The 18,629-nt window shown below is 33.9% G+C and overlaps 1 protein-coding gene across 8 annotated transcripts; it reads left to right on the top strand.

The window, feature by feature from the left end:
- Window positions 1-1,069: 1,069 nt before the first annotated feature.
- Window positions 1,070-18,167, top strand: LOC121969233 (V-type proton ATPase subunit a1-like). 8 transcript variants are annotated; one of them, XM_042519199.1, is made up of 18 exons: window positions 1,071-1,415; window positions 2,757-2,801; window positions 4,884-5,006; window positions 5,101-5,208; window positions 7,427-7,537; window positions 7,618-7,791; window positions 8,001-8,138; window positions 8,927-9,034; window positions 9,175-9,282; window positions 9,411-9,559; window positions 10,128-10,281; window positions 13,475-13,635; window positions 15,843-16,049; window positions 16,133-16,316; window positions 16,509-16,592; window positions 16,990-17,186; window positions 17,275-17,334; window positions 17,554-18,167. In XM_042519199.1, exons 1-18 carry the CDS (start codon window positions 1,275-1,277, stop codon window positions 17,756-17,758), a joined length of 2,457 nt encoding a protein of 818 aa, XP_042375133.1. In that variant the 5' UTR covers window positions 1,071-1,274; the 3' UTR covers window positions 17,759-18,167. The 8 variants fall into 8 exon arrangements, 7 of the variants coding, with proteins under 7 accessions (XP_042375135.1, XP_042375133.1, XP_042375134.1 ...); XM_042519200.1 differs by having other exon boundaries at window positions 7,627-7,791; XM_042519201.1 differs by lacking the exons at window positions 17,275-17,334; window positions 17,554-18,167 and having other exon boundaries at window positions 1,070-1,415; window positions 16,133-16,416; window positions 16,990-17,175.
- The last annotated feature ends 462 nt before the right edge of the window (window positions 18,168-18,629 follow it).

Raw genomic sequence — 18,629 nt, forward strand, 5'->3', positions numbered from 1 at the left:
GTGATTGTAAAGTACCTCTAAAATTAAAATTTTTTTTTTACAAAACTATAGTCAAACCTGTTATGTTATATGGAACTGAATGTTGGACTATGACTCAAGTATATAAGTAGAAGATGAGAGTTACAAAAATGAGGATGTTAAAGTGGATGTATGGACAGAATAAGAAATAAGAGTATTTGAGAGTTGTATTTATCGAGGGAAGACTATAAGAAACATGCTTAAGATTATATGAGTATATACTTAGACGATCAATCACTAATAAATGCTACAGTTAGACGACGTGAAACTATGATACACACACATCAAATGAAGAAAAAGAAGATAAAAAAAGATTTGATTAACAATAATAAAATAAAAAAAAAATTATTTAAATATAAAATGATTATATAGTAGAGGATAAATCTTAATGACCTAAAAGGATTTATATACCTGATCCCACTTAGTGAAATAAGACTGGATTGTTATTGTAATTCAAATTTATGATTTCATATATATCTACCCAAATTTTTTTATAAATTATTTTTAAAAGTATATTAAAAATGAACACATTTATAATTTAGTATTTTTTTTCATTACATCCGCTTCAATCCACCAAATAATTTATTTACTCCTCAAAACATTAAATGTAGATAAAATAACAATAAATTAGAGGGGGGTATATATATAATTTATAATTTATCCTTAATTAAATGTCATATGATAATTAAAACAAATATTTTAAAAGAAAAAATTATTTCTTAATTGTTCATTGTAAAGTGAATTTAAACCGTTTTTGAATTGATAAGGATCTTTCATGTATTTAATTATAAAATACAGAATGTTTTACTTAGATTCTTTATTTTGGGAAGTAAATAAGGAGATATTAAACGCATGCAACTCAAGTGAATAAAGTTGAAAAGAAAATATATTCTTTATTTTTCAAATGTACTCAACGACAACCAATTAAAAGGAGTATTCTCTTGATCACAAAGTCAACGGCGACCAATTTGCTTAACGGATTCGGGCTATCGGACTTCCAGGTATTTGTGTGTCGATATGTTCGCCATTTCTCCAATAATGAAGGGCGTTTTTGGGTTCTTATTTCTTTCCCAAACTCGGAACACATCTCTCTCCTTGAGCTTCGAACGCGCTCGGAACCTTCCACGACAAATGGCGGTTGCGAATCGCATGAGGCGAGAGCAGAAGCGGAACCCATCGTCCCAGATCTGACGCGCGCTTGCTCGATCTCCGCATTCCTTCTTGTGGTTGCATAGATTCGATCGGTTCGAGCTGCGATGAAATTCTTCGACGATTTGGCGCCGATGGATCACTTTCGATCCGAGGACATGAGCCTCGTTCAGCTCATCATGCCCGTCGAATCCGCTCAACTCGCCGTCTCCTACCTCGGCGAGATCGGCCTCCTCCAATTCAAAGACGTGAGCAGCCCTAAACTTCCAGATCTGATCCCGGAATCTAGCTGGATGCATTTGCCTTTATCCTTTTTTATCTTATTGTTTCGACTGGACTTTTCGTTTGAAATTTATTTTCTTTTTTCCTTCCTTGCACTGATGCGTTTGGTACTGAATATTATATGTTTCAAATTCCACCACAGATACCCCACAGGACTAACTCGACTAGAAAAGGGAAAACAATTCTCATGCAATTAAATCTCGACGAATCATTAGTTGCCAGATTGCAAACGCAAATATCGGAGATTGTTCAATAGTCGAGTGCGATCAGTTTGGGGTCTCGTATTTTGTTGTTCTAAAATTTTGATGCTGTTAACTTACGGAGCATTTGCTTTCACTTGATTATTCCTTTTTACCTTTTACAACTTCTGATAGTTTTATGTTCTTGAGAATATGGAAGACTCACGAGCAGAGTTCCTAATTCCTATTTTAAGATCATGAAGCGATCAGCAATATAACCATGTCCACTCCTGTTTTCATTGCAGATCTGCGATAACATATAGTATGACGATATACTTTTATCTGATAAGAAGCTATCTCCCTATCAACGTAGTTGAGTAGCATTTCTCTCACATCTTCTCTAACATGACTGACACTTATGCACATATACATTTATTTGTTTGTGAGTTGGTGGTCAAACCTAGTTTCTCTTCATCACTCATGTCCATTACCAATTAGATTAATTTAAAATTAAAAGCATACCCTTTTTTCAAATATTTAAAAATAAATTCGGAATTAATAAAAATTTTTAAGTATCAAAATCTAATGATTCATATATGAGAGATTGACATCGAGCTTGATCTTCCATGCAATTCAGAGTAGGGAAAGGTATCCTTTTTGACAAATCATTCATAATTTTAGGTTAACTCCTCAACTTGATTTGTTGACTTTTACAAACATCAACATTTTAGGTTACTCTCACATTCTCACTTGCTATGATGGTGACACTTATTACAAAAGGGTGTAATTTTTCCTGTTTCATATTATGTCGTGTTGACAGTTGTAAGCCAAAATATGTACTGGTGTGACTTTTTTTTATTGCAAATGCTGCTTAACATACTCCTTGAGACTTTGCATTTTTTTTACTTATGTCATACATATTAACCATAGTTGATGTGTCTATCAGCATCACTGGTCATTTTACTCAATTGGATCGTCTTAGCATTGCAAACAACCATACATAAGTTATGGATCTAGTGACATTTTGAAGCATTGTCTAATTCTCACATTATCTTGCTAATAGATAGTCCTGAATGTTGCAACCTCTATTTGCATAATTCAACTAACATTCCTCTTTTTTCTGTGCAGTTAAATGAAGAGAAAAGTCCTTTTCAGCGAACATTTGTTAATCAGGTATATACTTAATTAGACTTCTTTTAGGTTTCTTTTAATCTAACTAGTAACCCTGAATTTCATAGGAGTTGAACTGAACTGTTGGTGACTTGCAAGTGATATCATACTAAGTAAAAGTATAGCGTGCATAATATGTGTGGGAATAGCCACTTCAATCACATCGTTCATCTTGATCAGAGGAAAAATTACCAAACATCTAGCATTCCCTCATGTTTAGAACCAATGATTTTTTATTTAGAAAAAAAGAAAAATTATGACTTCACCTTATTGAATATGAATAATAAGATATAATAGCACGAAACTTTGAGTTCAATCTAAACAAATCAGTATATTATTATTATTTTTCATAACATGAGATTTTTTATCAAGATGGTAGTATGAAACAAATGTTATTTCCAATTTGTTAAGAATATAATCAATCTCCTATTATGTTATGTTTGAAATATTAAAATAAAGGTAATGTTGTTAGTTGCTGCCATTGGCTTGCCCTAGGACTAGCTGACCAGTTACCTACAGTTCTGGACTATTCATTTGGTTTAGTTACGAGTTGGCAGGAATGTAATGTCAGCACTTGGAGACCTATTGCTGTCATTCACATGATGAGTCAGGGACACAAGCATATGACATTTTTGGCATACTGATCCAGATGAACAATTTGTTGGGGTTTCAAAGTTGCAAACAAAGTCCCACGTTGAAAACACACTCATTCGTTTCAATCCTACACAGTTGGAATGAGTTAGAATAGGATCAGAAATGGTGAACATAGAAAGATTTTTTGAACTTTAATACAAGGTTAAACAGAAGAATAACCTGTCATAGTCAACATTCTAATTCTTAGAGGTTAATAGGTGTTGGGCCATAGAAGTCTACAGACTCTAAGTAAGGTTTTCTTAGTTGATCTAGACATTATTTGTTATTTCTATCAACTTTCCAGCTTTCTGCTTCATTTATCTTAGTTACTTGGCTGGAAGGCCTTTGTTCTTCCTTATTTGAAAAACTCACGTTTGGTAGGGCTAAAGTCATGATATAGTACTGTTGCATTTTATAAATTAAAATTTTGACAACACTGTTCATTGCTGGAATAACAACATTTAAAAGGTAACTAAACTATTATATTAAAATAGGATGATTTAGTTTCAAGACAATTACACATCTATTTTCCTTTTGGTGTCATATCATACTCTACCTAACCAAAGAGGCACCTTAATTACCCTGCTGCCTGCTGTGTTGTGACTTTGTCAGCACCTTAAATCCTTAATACTCTATCAGACATCATGTTGCAAGTTTCACATAGTCCACACCTTGCATCCATCAGATAGTTCACACTTTGCATCTATTAGAACTCCATACAGTGATTGATAGATGCAATTACAATGTGCAAATGATTGATGCACTTTAATATTGTGTACAGTATTTATGTGATTTCTACTTGTCTTGAAGGCTTGTGCATCTGTTCATCTTTCTTAATAGAATGGTACATTGGGAAACTTAAACGGTGTCATCCAAATGATCAGTTTGAATTTTGCAATCTAAAGGACAGTTTCCTACAAGGAGGGAAATAACTAGGATTTGAAAGGAGCTGAGGAAAAAAATATTGGAGGGAATGATTTTCCTAGTTTGTAATCCCATTGGAGGGAAGAAAAGAGGGCAGGAAAGTTAATTTGAAATTTGATTATTTATTAAATATTGATTAATTTAATAGCTTTCAAAAAATAATAATTGCTATTTTGACAAGATTTTCCTTTCAAAATTGTGCACAATATTGCTTCTACCCAATTTGGCTGGAAGAGGTCTGTTTATGTGCCAGGGAAACATTTAATAGCCGCTTCCTTTTGTCCTACCATTTCCTTGGACAAAATCAACAAGTTCATTTCCTTTTGTCAGTCCTACTGTAGGAGATACAGCTATGTTTTCTGTGCTGTGCTGAATATCTGATGGTTATTTGCTTCATTTACCATCTTATTATTGTTTTTGATACTGTTGCTTCTATTTCTTACTACTTTAGGCTATAGTAGGTTGTGCCTTTGTGCATCTGGATCAATCATTATATTCTCTGATATTAATTTTCTTCTACTCTGAAAGGTAAAGAGGTGCGGCGAGATGTCAAGAAAATTAAGGTTTTTTGCTGATCAGATAAGCAAGGCCGGCGTTACAACTTATCCAGATTCTGCTTCAGAAGAAGTGATTGACTTGGAGCAACTTGAGGTATGTTGCTTTTCTCAGTAGACTTATTGTCTTGTAATCTTTTGTTTTTCATAATCATAATGTTACTAATAACATCGATATTCTCTTGTTTTAGATAAGATTGAGCGAACATGAGGTTGAACTTCTAGAAATGAATAGAAACAGTGAGAAATTGCAACAAACATATAACGAGCTCCTTGAATTTAAGTTGGTGTTATTAAAGGTAATTTTCTAGTTACTTTCATGTATTTTGGTACAAGAATATCTTAATTTATTACTGATGATTCATGAAATAGAAATTGGAGTTTAACTATTTTCTTTCCTAAACCCATTTGCAAAGTTCTACATGTTCATTTTGTGCTTGAAATTTGTCTGTGATATCTAATTTGTCTGTGAAAATTCAAGTATTCTTATTGATTTTTTCCTCCCAGAGCCTATATTTATTTGGCCATGATATTGACTTGTGGATTTAGCTAGCCTTGCACAATGCACATCTTTAGATGTATTTATTCATGAATTTGGGTGGCTAAATCTGGATGGTAGCCTAAGCATGAGAAAAATTTATTGTATATCTATATCTTCCACTGTTCACATTTATAATCTATGAGAAAACTATAAAAAAAAAGGGCAGCCCGGTGCACGAAGGTCCCGCTATGCGGGGTCCCGGGGAAGGATCCATTGTACGCAGCCTTACCCTACTTTTTGCAAGAGGCTGTTTCTAGGATTTGAACTCGTGAGAAAACTATAAAATGTGCTAAAAAATATATTTGCTGAGGATGCTTGATATTTTTGCCTATACTGCTCAGTATGACCATCACCGTTCCTGATTCAAACAGTACAAATTTGATACGAAATTCAAAAAGAGAGAGAGTATGAAATATAATAAAAGCATTGAGCCTAACATACATGCATGGTTTAGAAAGAAAAGTTATAAGAAAGACCAATTTAGGAAGACATTCTTTAATTATCTGTTACTTGACTATATATAACTTGTATGGCATTAGGATAGAGAAATTTTGACCTAACAATATGAACATAATCTTATTTCCCATTTTCAAATATCATCCTTTCTAAGCTGTTTATATGAATGTATAAAATGTAAATTCATACAAAAATAAGTCGATATGGTTATGCGATGGAACTAGAAATTTCATATCGAGGGGGTGAAATGTATGTGTTTACATTGAGGGGAGGCGACCGTGTTGTTGCCTCCCATTCGCCTCTCTTTCACTCCCTACCGCCATCGCACCCTGCGCCATGTCTCCGTCCCTACTTATCCTGGCGTCAACTTGTATTTTGTATTGTTTCTAGTCAAGAGTCATCATTAGCTGTATTCAATTACTTAAAAATCTTTTTTTATCATTTTTATTACATTGTCTAATATTTTTGGTTTCCTCTACTCCATACACCTTTCATTCCATTAGATTCAACTCTTGTTGGTGAACAATGTATTCAATGTCTTTGAATATATCTATATCATCTCAACCTATTTTCTCTTATTTTATCATCCATTGTGGATACACTTAATTGTTCTCAAATGTTAATATTTTGATCCACCTAAAAATTTTATCTTTACTACATTTACTTATTGTTTGTGTTGTTAATGTTTCCTAACAGGTCAACACTCTAACCTATAATATAAAAATAATAATGAATTTTTTTATTTCTTATTATTTACATATTAGTATCAATAACACAAAACTAAGTACTTCACTTTATGTTAAATATCAATATATTTGTAATGTAACTCAAATGTACATCATCTAATTTTAAATATAAAGCAATATAAAATTCAATATTTTCTCGACTACACTTTCATTAATGTGTAAATCAACCATCAAATTACTCATATTCCAATCAGCCAAACAAACTCACAAATTATATCTTATTGAATACTATATCTGTTGTGGTATACCAAAGATGTTGTGAATTTCATGTTACAATAGAAAAAAATATTTCTATTCACACTAATTATTCCAATTAAATAGATTCTAGATCCATAAAATCTTATGAAACATAACAAAACACGTTTTGGTTATATTTGCTATTGGATCTCTTGGTATGATAAAAAAAAAACTTTCCATATCAAATTAGGTCAAAGTTAATTCATATGGAATTGCTTCTGGTTATGCAATTAGCCAATTACTAAAAGCTTTAGGCTTAGTGATACAGGTTTATTGAAGTATGAGGTATCCCAGTACAAATAGGAGAAATCACATTTGATGACTTTCTTATGATCATGCAAAAAACTCTTCAAAAAAAAAAAAAGAACTACGCAGTCTTGTGGGCTTTCAAGTTGCCAACTATATTCTTTGAACACAAAGGGAATTCCTCTTATACTGTTTCTTGCATTTATTGACACTAAGGAAATGCATTCTTTGAGGCATTTCCATATTTATGATAGGCTGCTTCAGTGGATCTGCACTTATGTTTTATTCCAGGCAGGTAGATTTCTTGGCTCAGCTCAAAATCATGCAGTCATGGCAGAAACTGAGTTAGTTGAAAACAACTACTCTATGAAAGATGAGGACGGGTTATCTTTGCTTGAGCAGGTTTTATTGCCTCTCCTTGTTAACTGTAGTAAGTATGTTGTTTAGTCATTTGGTTACTGAAACAAGAATATCATTAAAAGTCTATTCAGCCCGAGCCTTCAAATATGGCTGGCTTGAGATTCATCAGTGGGATTATATGCCAGTCAAAAGAGCTAACATTTGAGAGGATGCTCTTCCGGGCCACCCGGGGTAATATGTTCTTCAATCAAGCACCTGCAGGGGAGCAGGTCATGGATCCAGTGTCTGGTGAAAAGGTAAGAGTATCCTTCCCTCACTTTTTTTCTAACATAAGCCATATTGATTCTTGATACCATTTATTTTCTTAAGGATTTCAGAACATTTTAAAATTTCCTGACAAAGAAAACTAATAACCTTAAGCTCAATTTCCTTTTCCCCATGCCTCTTGACCAATGTTTATGTTTTTTTTAATGACATTAAGTATATTTGTGCTCATATTATGTAGGTACACAAGACGGTATTTGTAGTTTTCTTCTCTGGAGAGCAGGCTAAGAGCAAAATATTGAAAATCTGTCAAGCTTTTGGGGCAAGTTGCTATCCTGTACCAGAAGAGAACAACAAACAGAAACAACTGGCTCATGAGGTATGCTGTTTCCTACTCAGTTCATCATGTGATGCCATTGTGTCTTAAGACTCTTTAACTGATCATTTAGATTTCAGTATGTGCACAAGAATTTTCACATTCAGTTATTACCTCTTGCAGTGATTAAGATTTTATTCTGAAGTTTATTGAGAATATTATATGAGTTAGCAGATATTCTACAATTATGAACTAATTATGATTATCTTCTGCTTGATCTCTCTACCATGGCATATCAATACTCTCTGAAATGAATTTTCCCTTTTATCCCTCTCCTTGAAGAAATTTTAGGTTATGCATTATCTATCTGATACTTCATAATCTTCTGAGATGGTGGTAAGTTTTAAGCCTTCTATCTTCTCATTCTCTTAAACTAACGTTGTTGTGAAGTTATTTTGAAGAGTCAAGTGTTAGATAATTTTTTTTAGTATTCATGCATTTATGAAAGAATTTTAAAATAGTGGAGAATAATGTATTATATTGTTATATTGGTTGATGTTTTAATTAAATTATTTATGCCTGTATTCTGCCCTTCTCTCAAAAACTTAGATTTTCTAGTTGGTTGGTAGTCTTATAATAGATGCCAATCACACTTACTATGACATCCATTTTTGCTATATTGTAGAACATTTTTGTATCTGCAGGTAAGTCATTTAGCTGTTTGGGTTTTTGGGAACTTGTCACTATGTTTGTGCCTTTGTGGTTGAAGCAGGGGAGTTCACATCATTGCTGTGATCCATAAGAAATCTATAATAACTAATTTGATATTGTGTTTCATTATGCTCATCTAGGTTTCATTGCGCCTGTCTGAATTAGAAGTGACATTAGATGCTGGAATGCGCCATAGAAATAAGGCGTTGGCTTCAATTGGTTCTCAACTCTGGAACTGGACTATCATGGTATAACTAGTTACTATCTGATCCTTCTACTAGTTTGATTTGAATATCAGTCTTATTGATGAAATTTTTTCCAGCAATACATGTACGCATAGTGATTCATATGGACAAGATGTGCACTATTGATTTCATTCTATTTTTAGGTAAAAAAAGAAAAAGCTGTATATGACACATTGAATATGCTTAACTTTGATGTCACAAAAAAGTGCCTGGTTGGAGAAGGATGGTGCCCAACATTTGCTAAACCACAGGTGATAAATTAATCGATAGCATTATTGTCTTAGGTGAAATTATAGTATATATAAGTGTTTATATCATGGCAGGATAGTTAATATAGTGATTGTTTATAATTATTTTAAATGATCTTTTGATGCCACAGATCAAGGAGGCTTTGCATCATGCAACAATTCATAGCAATTCTCAAGTGGGGATAATATTCCATGATATGGATTCTTCTGAATCTCCCCCAACATACTTCAGAACAAATCGGTTTACAAATGCATTTCAGGAAATTGTGGATGCATATGGGTAAATAACTTGATTTTGGCTATTGGTAAATAACTTGGTTTACCAAATCATGTTGAATGGACAATGATTGCATGAATTTCAGTCAGTGAATGTCATCTGTCTTTAAGACATCATTTATGTTTCCTTCCTAAACTTAGTGAGCTAGAATATCTTCATCATCATTTAGCCTGTTAGTTTGTCCATATAAAATTTCAATTCCTACAACTATTTGAATAGGATGCTATTTACTTTGGTGTGGCTGCAACAAGTATGGCCATTTTTGAAACATTACCAGTTGTTGAAAGCTTTCAATGTCTAAGAGTATATTTCAAGTCAGTTTTTGATCAAAATAGTGCCATCACCTAATAAGAAATATCATGGAAGATTGTTTTGAATGGATTCTATAATTATTAAAAGTCTTTCTCAGGCAATGAAAAGGAAACAAGCTTGAAAATAATTAACTTGTTGGTCCTCTGTGAAGAGATTTCGCAAGAATTAACTAATAAGTTGAAGAATATTTCTTAATAAATTTTTGAAATTGCATTTCAGTAATTTCATATTTATGATAATATTTCTTGTTCATACGCAGTGTTGCTAGATTCCAAGAAGCAAATCCTGCTGTTTATTCAGTCATTACCTTTCCATTTTTATTTGCTGTGATGTTTGGTGACTGGGGCCACGGTTTATGCTTGCTGTTGGGATCGCTGGTTCTTATCCTGCATGAGAAAAAGCTAGGATCTCAGGTTGTTATCATCCTTTGACTTTTTGAGAATTTCTTTGTATGTTCTTGACTACAAATTTGTCAAGGGTTTCCAAGTTAAATGCCACTGAAGTCAGACATGGTATTTACCTTGTGAAATGTTTTGTTTTTGAATCTTTTGTAATGCATCTTCACTCTTCCTTGGAAGTTAGTTTCTTATATTCCCTATAGAATAGAAATTTGTGCCTACATGTCCTATGTATCCTGCATGAGAACATACTAAATTTGCAATCCTTTGTTATTTCATATCATAAGATGCTATAAATTTGCACTTTTATAAATGGATGGGTGAACATTTCAGCTGTCTCTATTATGATGTAATTGGTTAGAGCCATATTAGGATGGCCTAATTATCTAATACAGTTTGGCTCCGAGTTGTTCCATCCCGTGTTTAAGAAATCTTAAATCTAGATTATGAGCCTGCTTCATTAAGAATTTTGAGAAATTATTGCATTTTTTTTAGTATTGGTAGATAGAATTTGCATTATGTTCTTTGCTTCTGATGGATCCATTCTTGTAGTCTTCCTATTGTTGAGCTTCAATCTCATTATTCCATGTGCTGCACATGTTCAATGAAAAATAATAACAACAATGACAAATTGTGAACACCGACTATTTAGCCTATGATGTATAGTTCTTATTTTTGGGCTCTTCTACCATCCAAACCTACTCTAACATCCAATATTGTTAAATATTTTTTGTTTGATTTGCACTCACTTTCAATATATCGTTAATATATTCAACATTCAAATAACACTATCATGCCTTACTATTGAGTTGCGAGGTCAATTCTTTTTCTTCTATCCATGCCAGTGGTCAACATCTCTAGTCTATTTCTACTTGCCCCAGCATCTCTAGTGTATTTCTACCATCCACTTCTGCTTTTGAACCTCATTTTAGTGCTTGTTCAAGCACCACTATGAAGGGAATCATTTATGCTCTATTTACTTCGAGGTGTGGATTGGCGACTCGTGCAGGGCCACCTACGATGGCCGTACCAGGCCCCCCATGGCTGTGCAAGGCCCCGTAGTCGCGAGTGTGAGAAAAACAAAAAAAAAATGTGAAGAGGAAGGAAAGTTTGTTTCGTTTGATTTGGGCAATAAAAAAAATATAAAAAAAAATGATCCACATATGGATTATTAAATTCATCTGTCCATTATTTTATAATAGGTAAACAACGGAAAGGATGAGTAGTCCATTCTATTTCACAAAATAAATGCCAGAAACTTTTCCTCATGGAAAACTTTCCTTAGTTTTTAGTTTCATCTTTCCAAGTAAACAGGGGGTTAGTATTTTTGGTTTCTAGCCCTCATAAAAACATGGAATCCCAAGTGTAGGTAGATGGTAGATGGTTGATGGTTTTATTGGGTTAGAAATGCAAGCTTTTCTCTCCCTAAGAAATGTTGGCAAACTTTTACCTAACTTGCAACTCGTATCCTTTTAAAAAAACTTGCACATTTCTAGGTTACATAGTAATGATTTGACATCTGATTCAAAAGGACAGTGCAGAACAATTTTTAAGCGGCATTTTACAAAACCATGTAAGCAAGTTTCAGTATTACCCAAATCACGTACCCAACTTTTATAATACCCAAATCACGTACCATATTCCCGAAATATCCCTCTTTATGCACCTAGAGAACTCCAAATCACTTTAAACCAAAACCAATGTACTCCTGAAAACTTCCTTAATGTATTTATGCCCTCGAATCTAAATTTGATACCGTAAATCGAGAGTAGTGAATTTTTAAACTTACAAAAGCTTGATAAAATTTATCATAAGTTCATTATAAGGCTTAGGACAATGATACTCACTAACCAACACCACCAATGGTTTCCTAGAACTCCCTTGATTTAAAAATTATCTAACTTTTGAATTTTTGAATGATATAAGTCCATCAATTGGCTGATGGACTTTGAGAACTCCGAAGCACTTCAAACTAAAATCAATATACTCCTAAAAACCTCCGTAATATATTTGTGCCCTCGGATCTGAATTTGATAGCATAAATTGAGAGCAGTGAATTTTTGCATTAGTAGAGTAAAAGTTTGGAGATGTGCGCTGAATTTAATTCATTGCTTTCAATTTATGCTATTAAATTTAGATCCGAGAACATAAAACGTTAATGAGGTTTCTAAGAGTACATTGATTTTGGTTCGAAGTGATTTGGAGTTCTCTAAATCCACAGTCAATATCGGACGAAACTGGTTGATGGACCTATAGAGAAAGAGAAGGGGTATTTCTAGAATATAGTGCATGATTTGAGTATTATAAAAATTTGGGTAATACCGAAACTTGTTTACACAGTTCAATAAAATACCAGTTTTTAAGTATCATGGCATTTATCATCCATCAGCTAGGAAAGAAACCCAATAAGAAGTTCCACAGTTGTATATATAGTTTGTTGACTAACAAATCGTTGTGATATGATCTAAGCTCTATTGGTATGGATTTTTTAAGCTTATGCGAGCAGCATACCAAAGATTCTTCACCCATTCTTTTATCACTATCTTAATTGAGGACATTATTTGGAATTTTTTTCCTTAGGCTGTCCCCTCTGTTATAATATTGATTACCACTATTGGCATTTTCGATTCATACCCAAGGTTTGTGTATTTTTAACTAAGTCTTATTTTATTGCAATTCCATCCTCCACACACTCTCTATCCTTATCAACCCATAGGGGTGAACTAGTACGAATCTTTATTATTTGACATGCAATTTGACTATAGCTCATATTTTAATCCCATCCCTGTTGTTTCTTTATATCTCTTTTGGCGTTTAGAATAACTTCATTGGTGGGCATATCACATTATGAAAGTTTATGCTAATAATAGGAGTTTACATTATATGTGAATGATCATTTAGTACATTAATTCTTATTGTGGCATTCGCTAGAATAGAAATTCTGGATCTGGGAAATTTTAGATTCTTATTTCCTTTCTCATACAGTGTGATACACTCCCATAGTAAGCTAAAGCATTTGACCTGATAATTCCTTTCAGCTTCTTTTGTCAATTGTAATTATTTATTTTGCATGATCTATTAACTTAGAAAGCAGGTAAACTATGTTTTTGATGATTTTATGACCCACTGGTTTGGTCAATTTTTCTGTTGTAACTGTCATGATGATCTAAAATATTTTTTTTGACTGCGCATATCAACTGCTTCCCAGAAACTTGGCAGCTTTATGGAGATGGCATATGGAGGGCGCTATGTACTACTGTTGATGGCCTTATTTTCAATTTATTGTGGACTATTATACAATGAGTTCTTCTCTGTTCCCTTCTATATCTTTGGTGAATCTGCATACAAATGCCGTAATGCTGATTGCAGGTAAAGGATAAACCATTCAACTGTGCATACTATTATCTGATGATGCACAAATAGCCTTAGCTTGTCACTGCATAGTAGCCATTTGGTTCAGTGGATTTTATGTTTTTTTGCACATTATTAGAACACTGTAGTTAATATAAGACAGATGCATATTGTTAAGTTTTACAAGTATTTGTTAATATATTTGCTTGGAGATGGTAATTATGATACTATTTCTTTGCTTTACACATCCCAAGCTAGAATCTTATGCTTTCTACTATAGGCAAAGGAAAATCTTCTGAATCAAATCCTGTTAGACCCTGTGCAAGTCTAGTTTTAATGTGTCCGGATTTGAAATTCTGCACTTAGAAGAACATCATATCTGTAAGGTCTACGTGGTCCAGATCTTTATTTCTTGGGCAAATGCACCGTTTAGGTCCTTTTCTGCTTGAACACTTATATGAGTCTCCTACTTCCAAATACCTCATGTTCCTAAACATCCCCAGAGCAACAGTTTGACGAAGACACTCTACATGACTTTTATACAATAATGTGTTGGTCAACATTGTTTAAGGATTAAAAATTGGAATGGTTTATGGGGTTGATAGGAAATTTCCAAAATAAGGTCTTTGGTTTTTATAAAAAGGCAATTACTTGGGGTTTTCCCCTTATTTATCTTGAATGAACTAACAGAATATCTTGGCACCTTAATGGCTTGATTCATGATGATCTAATCCAATGACTTGTGATTCCTCAGAACAAATTGCAGTTGCATCCAATTTTGCAACTCTTAGATGTTTGGCACACTATTTGCCCCTTCATTTCTTTAAGAATGCTATCCTTCTATTACTATTGTTTGTCCTAGTATGAAAGTAGTCACTGAGATGCCACTAGAAATTTAATGCATGCATGTACCATCCGTGATTAAAATCATGAGCTATGCCGGTCGACATGGGCAAAAATTTTCATTCTGTCTGCTGACCAGCATACAAGAAGCTCCAAAGTCCCCACTACATGAGAGAAACTTAGTGGTTGCCTTCATTGTGAAAAGCTCCAAGCCTCCAAATCACTCAATCCTGGATCAACATCTTCCATAAGAAACTCTGAGCCTTTGAATCACTCAATCCTTTGGAGTCATTTCATTCCTTTAGCAGCATCTCCCTTGAGAAGCTCTGAATCATTTGCTGCGATAAGCTCCAATTCGTCCATCGCTCATCGCAGAAAGTTGTGCCAAATCTCCTCCTCTACATTGAAACCCTAGTTAAGCTTTCTCCTTTTACAATGTTGGTTCACGAGGGAGATCTAAGGTGTATTGCAGCTCAGGTTTCTCCAGCGTTGGCAACACCTCCTCTAGACAAATTCCTCGTATTCTTCTTCTTTCCCCTCCTCATTGGAGCGATTGACACCCTTTGTTGGCGCGGCTGTGATGACACACAACAATTTCGTTTTGACTAGGGACGAAAACTCTGGCTTGAAACAAGGGTTTAAAATTTGGGTACCATTGCATATGCTAGATTTTATTCTAATGTTTGACTCTTAGCAGCTTCTCTTTGTTCCATGATGATGAGGATGATGATGATGATGATGATGATAATAATAATAATAATAATAATAATCTAAGAGTTGAAACATGCCTAGAACCATATGCCACTGAAAATTACCTCTTGATTGAAGAGGTTGAGCGTGCAAAGAGGATTTGGAGCATACTTCCTGAATTTCAATGGCATAGTTGAGAGCCACGCGGCTCTGACTTAAGTTCATTATTAGGTTTCAAAATTATACATCATTCAAAAAAAGATTGTATAAGATACTGTCCACAATAGCTTGCTGGATTATCCTAGACTTATTTCTATGTTTTCTGTGTTACAACATGCATACAATGCCGCCCATTGTTAAATTCATTTGTAAGTTAGTTTATATAGCTACTGAAACTTCCACAAATTATGGTAAGAGTCAATATTAACTGATTCATTTAATACCAACATAGTTCATTCATTGCCAACTATATTGATGGTTGACACATCCTTGGCTCAAATTTCAAAATCCTATGTAGTATAGCAACTCTGTTGTTGTAGAATACTCGTGGCTCACAGAGGATTGGGCTTTTTCTCTAACTCTTAGATCTCATGCCTTCAAAAAATAATTTTCCTGATTTCTCCATATTTATGCAACTTTTTTTCTTTATATGTCTGATTTTTCTTCTTTTTTTTTCTTAACTATTGTTTCAGTGATGTGCATACTGTTGGCCTTATTAAGTACCGAGATCCATACCCATTTGGGGTGGATCCTAAATGGCGTGGGAGTCGCTCTGAATTGCCTTTTTTGAACTCACTCAAAATGAAGATGTCAATATTGCTAGGTGTATCTCAGATGAACTTAGGAATCATATTGAGTTACTTCGACGCCAAATTTCATGCAAACCCCCTCGATATACAGTATGTCATAATTATGCTTGAATATTGTCTATCTACTCTTCAACCAAGGTTCTGAAATATGAATTCCTTTACTCACTTTTCAGGTATCAGTTTATTCCGCAGATGATATTTCTCAACAGTCTCTTTGGTTATCTTGCACTTCTTATTGTCATCAAATGGTGCACAGGATCTCAAGCTGATTTGTATCATGTAATGATTTATATGTTCCTTGAACCATTTGGCAATCTTGGAGAGAATCAATTGTTTTGGGGCCAGAAAGAATTGCAGGTCACTCTTTGCATTCATCTTCTTTACAGAGAGATGGACGTGTTTTCTATGTGCTCCACAACAGAAGTTTGCTTGATTCTATATGCAGATATTATTATTGGTTCTGGCCATAATTGAAGTTTGTTTGATTCTGTATGCAGATATTATTATTGGTTCTGGTCATAATTGAAGTTTGCTTGATTCTGTATGCAGATATTATTATTGATTCTGGCCATAGTGGCAGTTCCTTGGATGCTTTTTCCAAAACCATTTATCTTGAAGAGACAACAGACAGAGGTAGAATTTTAAACTTAAGTTCACTGTGACTATTCATGGATGATCTCCGAGAAAAGTAGTTTCGGATGCTCAAGAAAACTCATTGTGAATTCTACACTCCATGACTTGATTCTTTTGTTTTTCTTCTATAATATGTTTATTTGAATAAATCTACTATTCGGTTTATTGAATTTACTTTCACATTGAGCTTACTAGTAACTTTTTTAGTTTTGTTTATTATGGAGCATGTCTGTAGCAAGCTTGTTGAATCTATATTTGCTTTTCAAGAAATTGCAGTCCAGTGCTGTTTCTATTTTACTTGATACTTTATGTTTACATATCTTATCAGTTTTGAGACTTAGCAATATCTATAATATTTAGATGATATTTACTGTGTGTGTGTGATGTCCTTGAATAGCGATTCCAAGGACGGACCTATGGCATTCTTGGAACATCTGAAATGGATGTTGATCATGAACCAGATTCAGCAAGGCATCAGCATCATGAAGATTTCAATTTCAGCGAGGTATTTGTTCATCAAATGATACATTCTATTGAGTTTGTCCTAGGTGCAGTCTCCAACACAGCATCCTACCTCCGCCTTTGGGCCCTTAGGTAAGTGTCACATTAGATAGTGTTTAAGTTCTACCAATCTAAGCCAATTGTTGTTTTACTGAGTTCACTTGTTTATATTGGCATTCAGCTTAGCACACTCAGAGTTGTCGACTGTTTTCTATGAGAAACTATTACTCCTTGCTTGGGGGTAAGTGAACAAACTTGAATAATTTAGTCTGTCGCTTGTTCCAACTCTTTCAATGGCAAACTAAATTTATCCAATCAAGTTTCAGCATGGGTTGCTTCAGTAGTCCCTTACACCACATATACTGATCTATATTTATTCTACAATTTCAACAATGCTGCTGCAAAATGTGGCCAGAATTTTCCAATGTGATTATATGACATTTAACTACCATTTGTACAGGTACGATAGCATAGTCATCCGGATAACAGGTCTTGTTGTCTTCGCTTTTGCAACAGCATTCGTTTTGCTGATGATGGAAACCCTCAGTGCGCTCCTTCATGCTTTGCGTCTTCATTGGGTTGAGTTCATGGGCAAGTTCTACCATGGCGATGGCTACAAATTCAAGCCTTTCTCCTTTAAGTTACTGGCTGATGAGGAGGATTAATAGGCGGTGCAAGATGAAATGTTTTTCTTCACTGATAAGGACATGAAAGTTTGATAGACAAAATATATCAGTACTCAATTTAATATAGCAGTGGCATGATAGCACAAATAGCTGAATGCAAGACACTTCAGATTTCGACAGCCTCCCTCATCAGTGCGATTTTTCCGCGAGCTGCTGGTTTCGATACCATAGATAGCATAGTCAATGCTCCCAAGGATTTTGTTTCAAAGTTTTTAGCCAAATAGAAATGTAGATTATGTTGAATATGAGGCCACCATTTGCCCTCGTAATGTGTTCAAATCAGCCCATATAAATGAAAATATTCCTCTTTTCTTCATGTATCTTTTTTTTTTTCTGACTGCTGTACGTTGCCATCAATTAATTTTAATATTCTATTCCTTCTCTTTTATATTTTGGGAATCGAATGGGCCCCGGGTTATTGGTTATACGTTATAAAATCATTGCAGGAGAGTTACTTTTTTAAAAAATTAACCTTACTAATCTGCAGAAAATAATTATGCTTGGTTGACTGTCTATGAATTATAAGACTGTAATGGACAATCAACGGTGACTTAGAGAAAAACAAATATTGTCAAGTCAAAGATTTAAATTTGAGGTGATTATGTTCATCTCATGGCCTTAGTCTCTATCCAAATTATATAAAAAGAAATAAATTATTAGTTGATCATCTAAGTAATTAGTTACTTAGAGATAAATTATTAGCTGATCATCTAAGTAATTAGTTACTTAGAAGTCGAAGAATTTTTTTTTTAAAAGTATGTGTCCGTCGAGAATTGATCAATATCTCATTGTAATAAATCTGTCGTCTTTTAATTAACTAGGAGGATAAGTCAAAGATTTAAGAAAAAAT

The sequence above is a fragment of the Zingiber officinale genome, chromosome 4A, assembly GCF_018446385.1.
Source record: "Zingiber officinale cultivar Zhangliang chromosome 4A, Zo_v1.1, whole genome shotgun sequence".
NCBI lineage: Eukaryota > Viridiplantae > Streptophyta > Magnoliopsida > Zingiberales > Zingiberaceae > Zingiber > Zingiber officinale.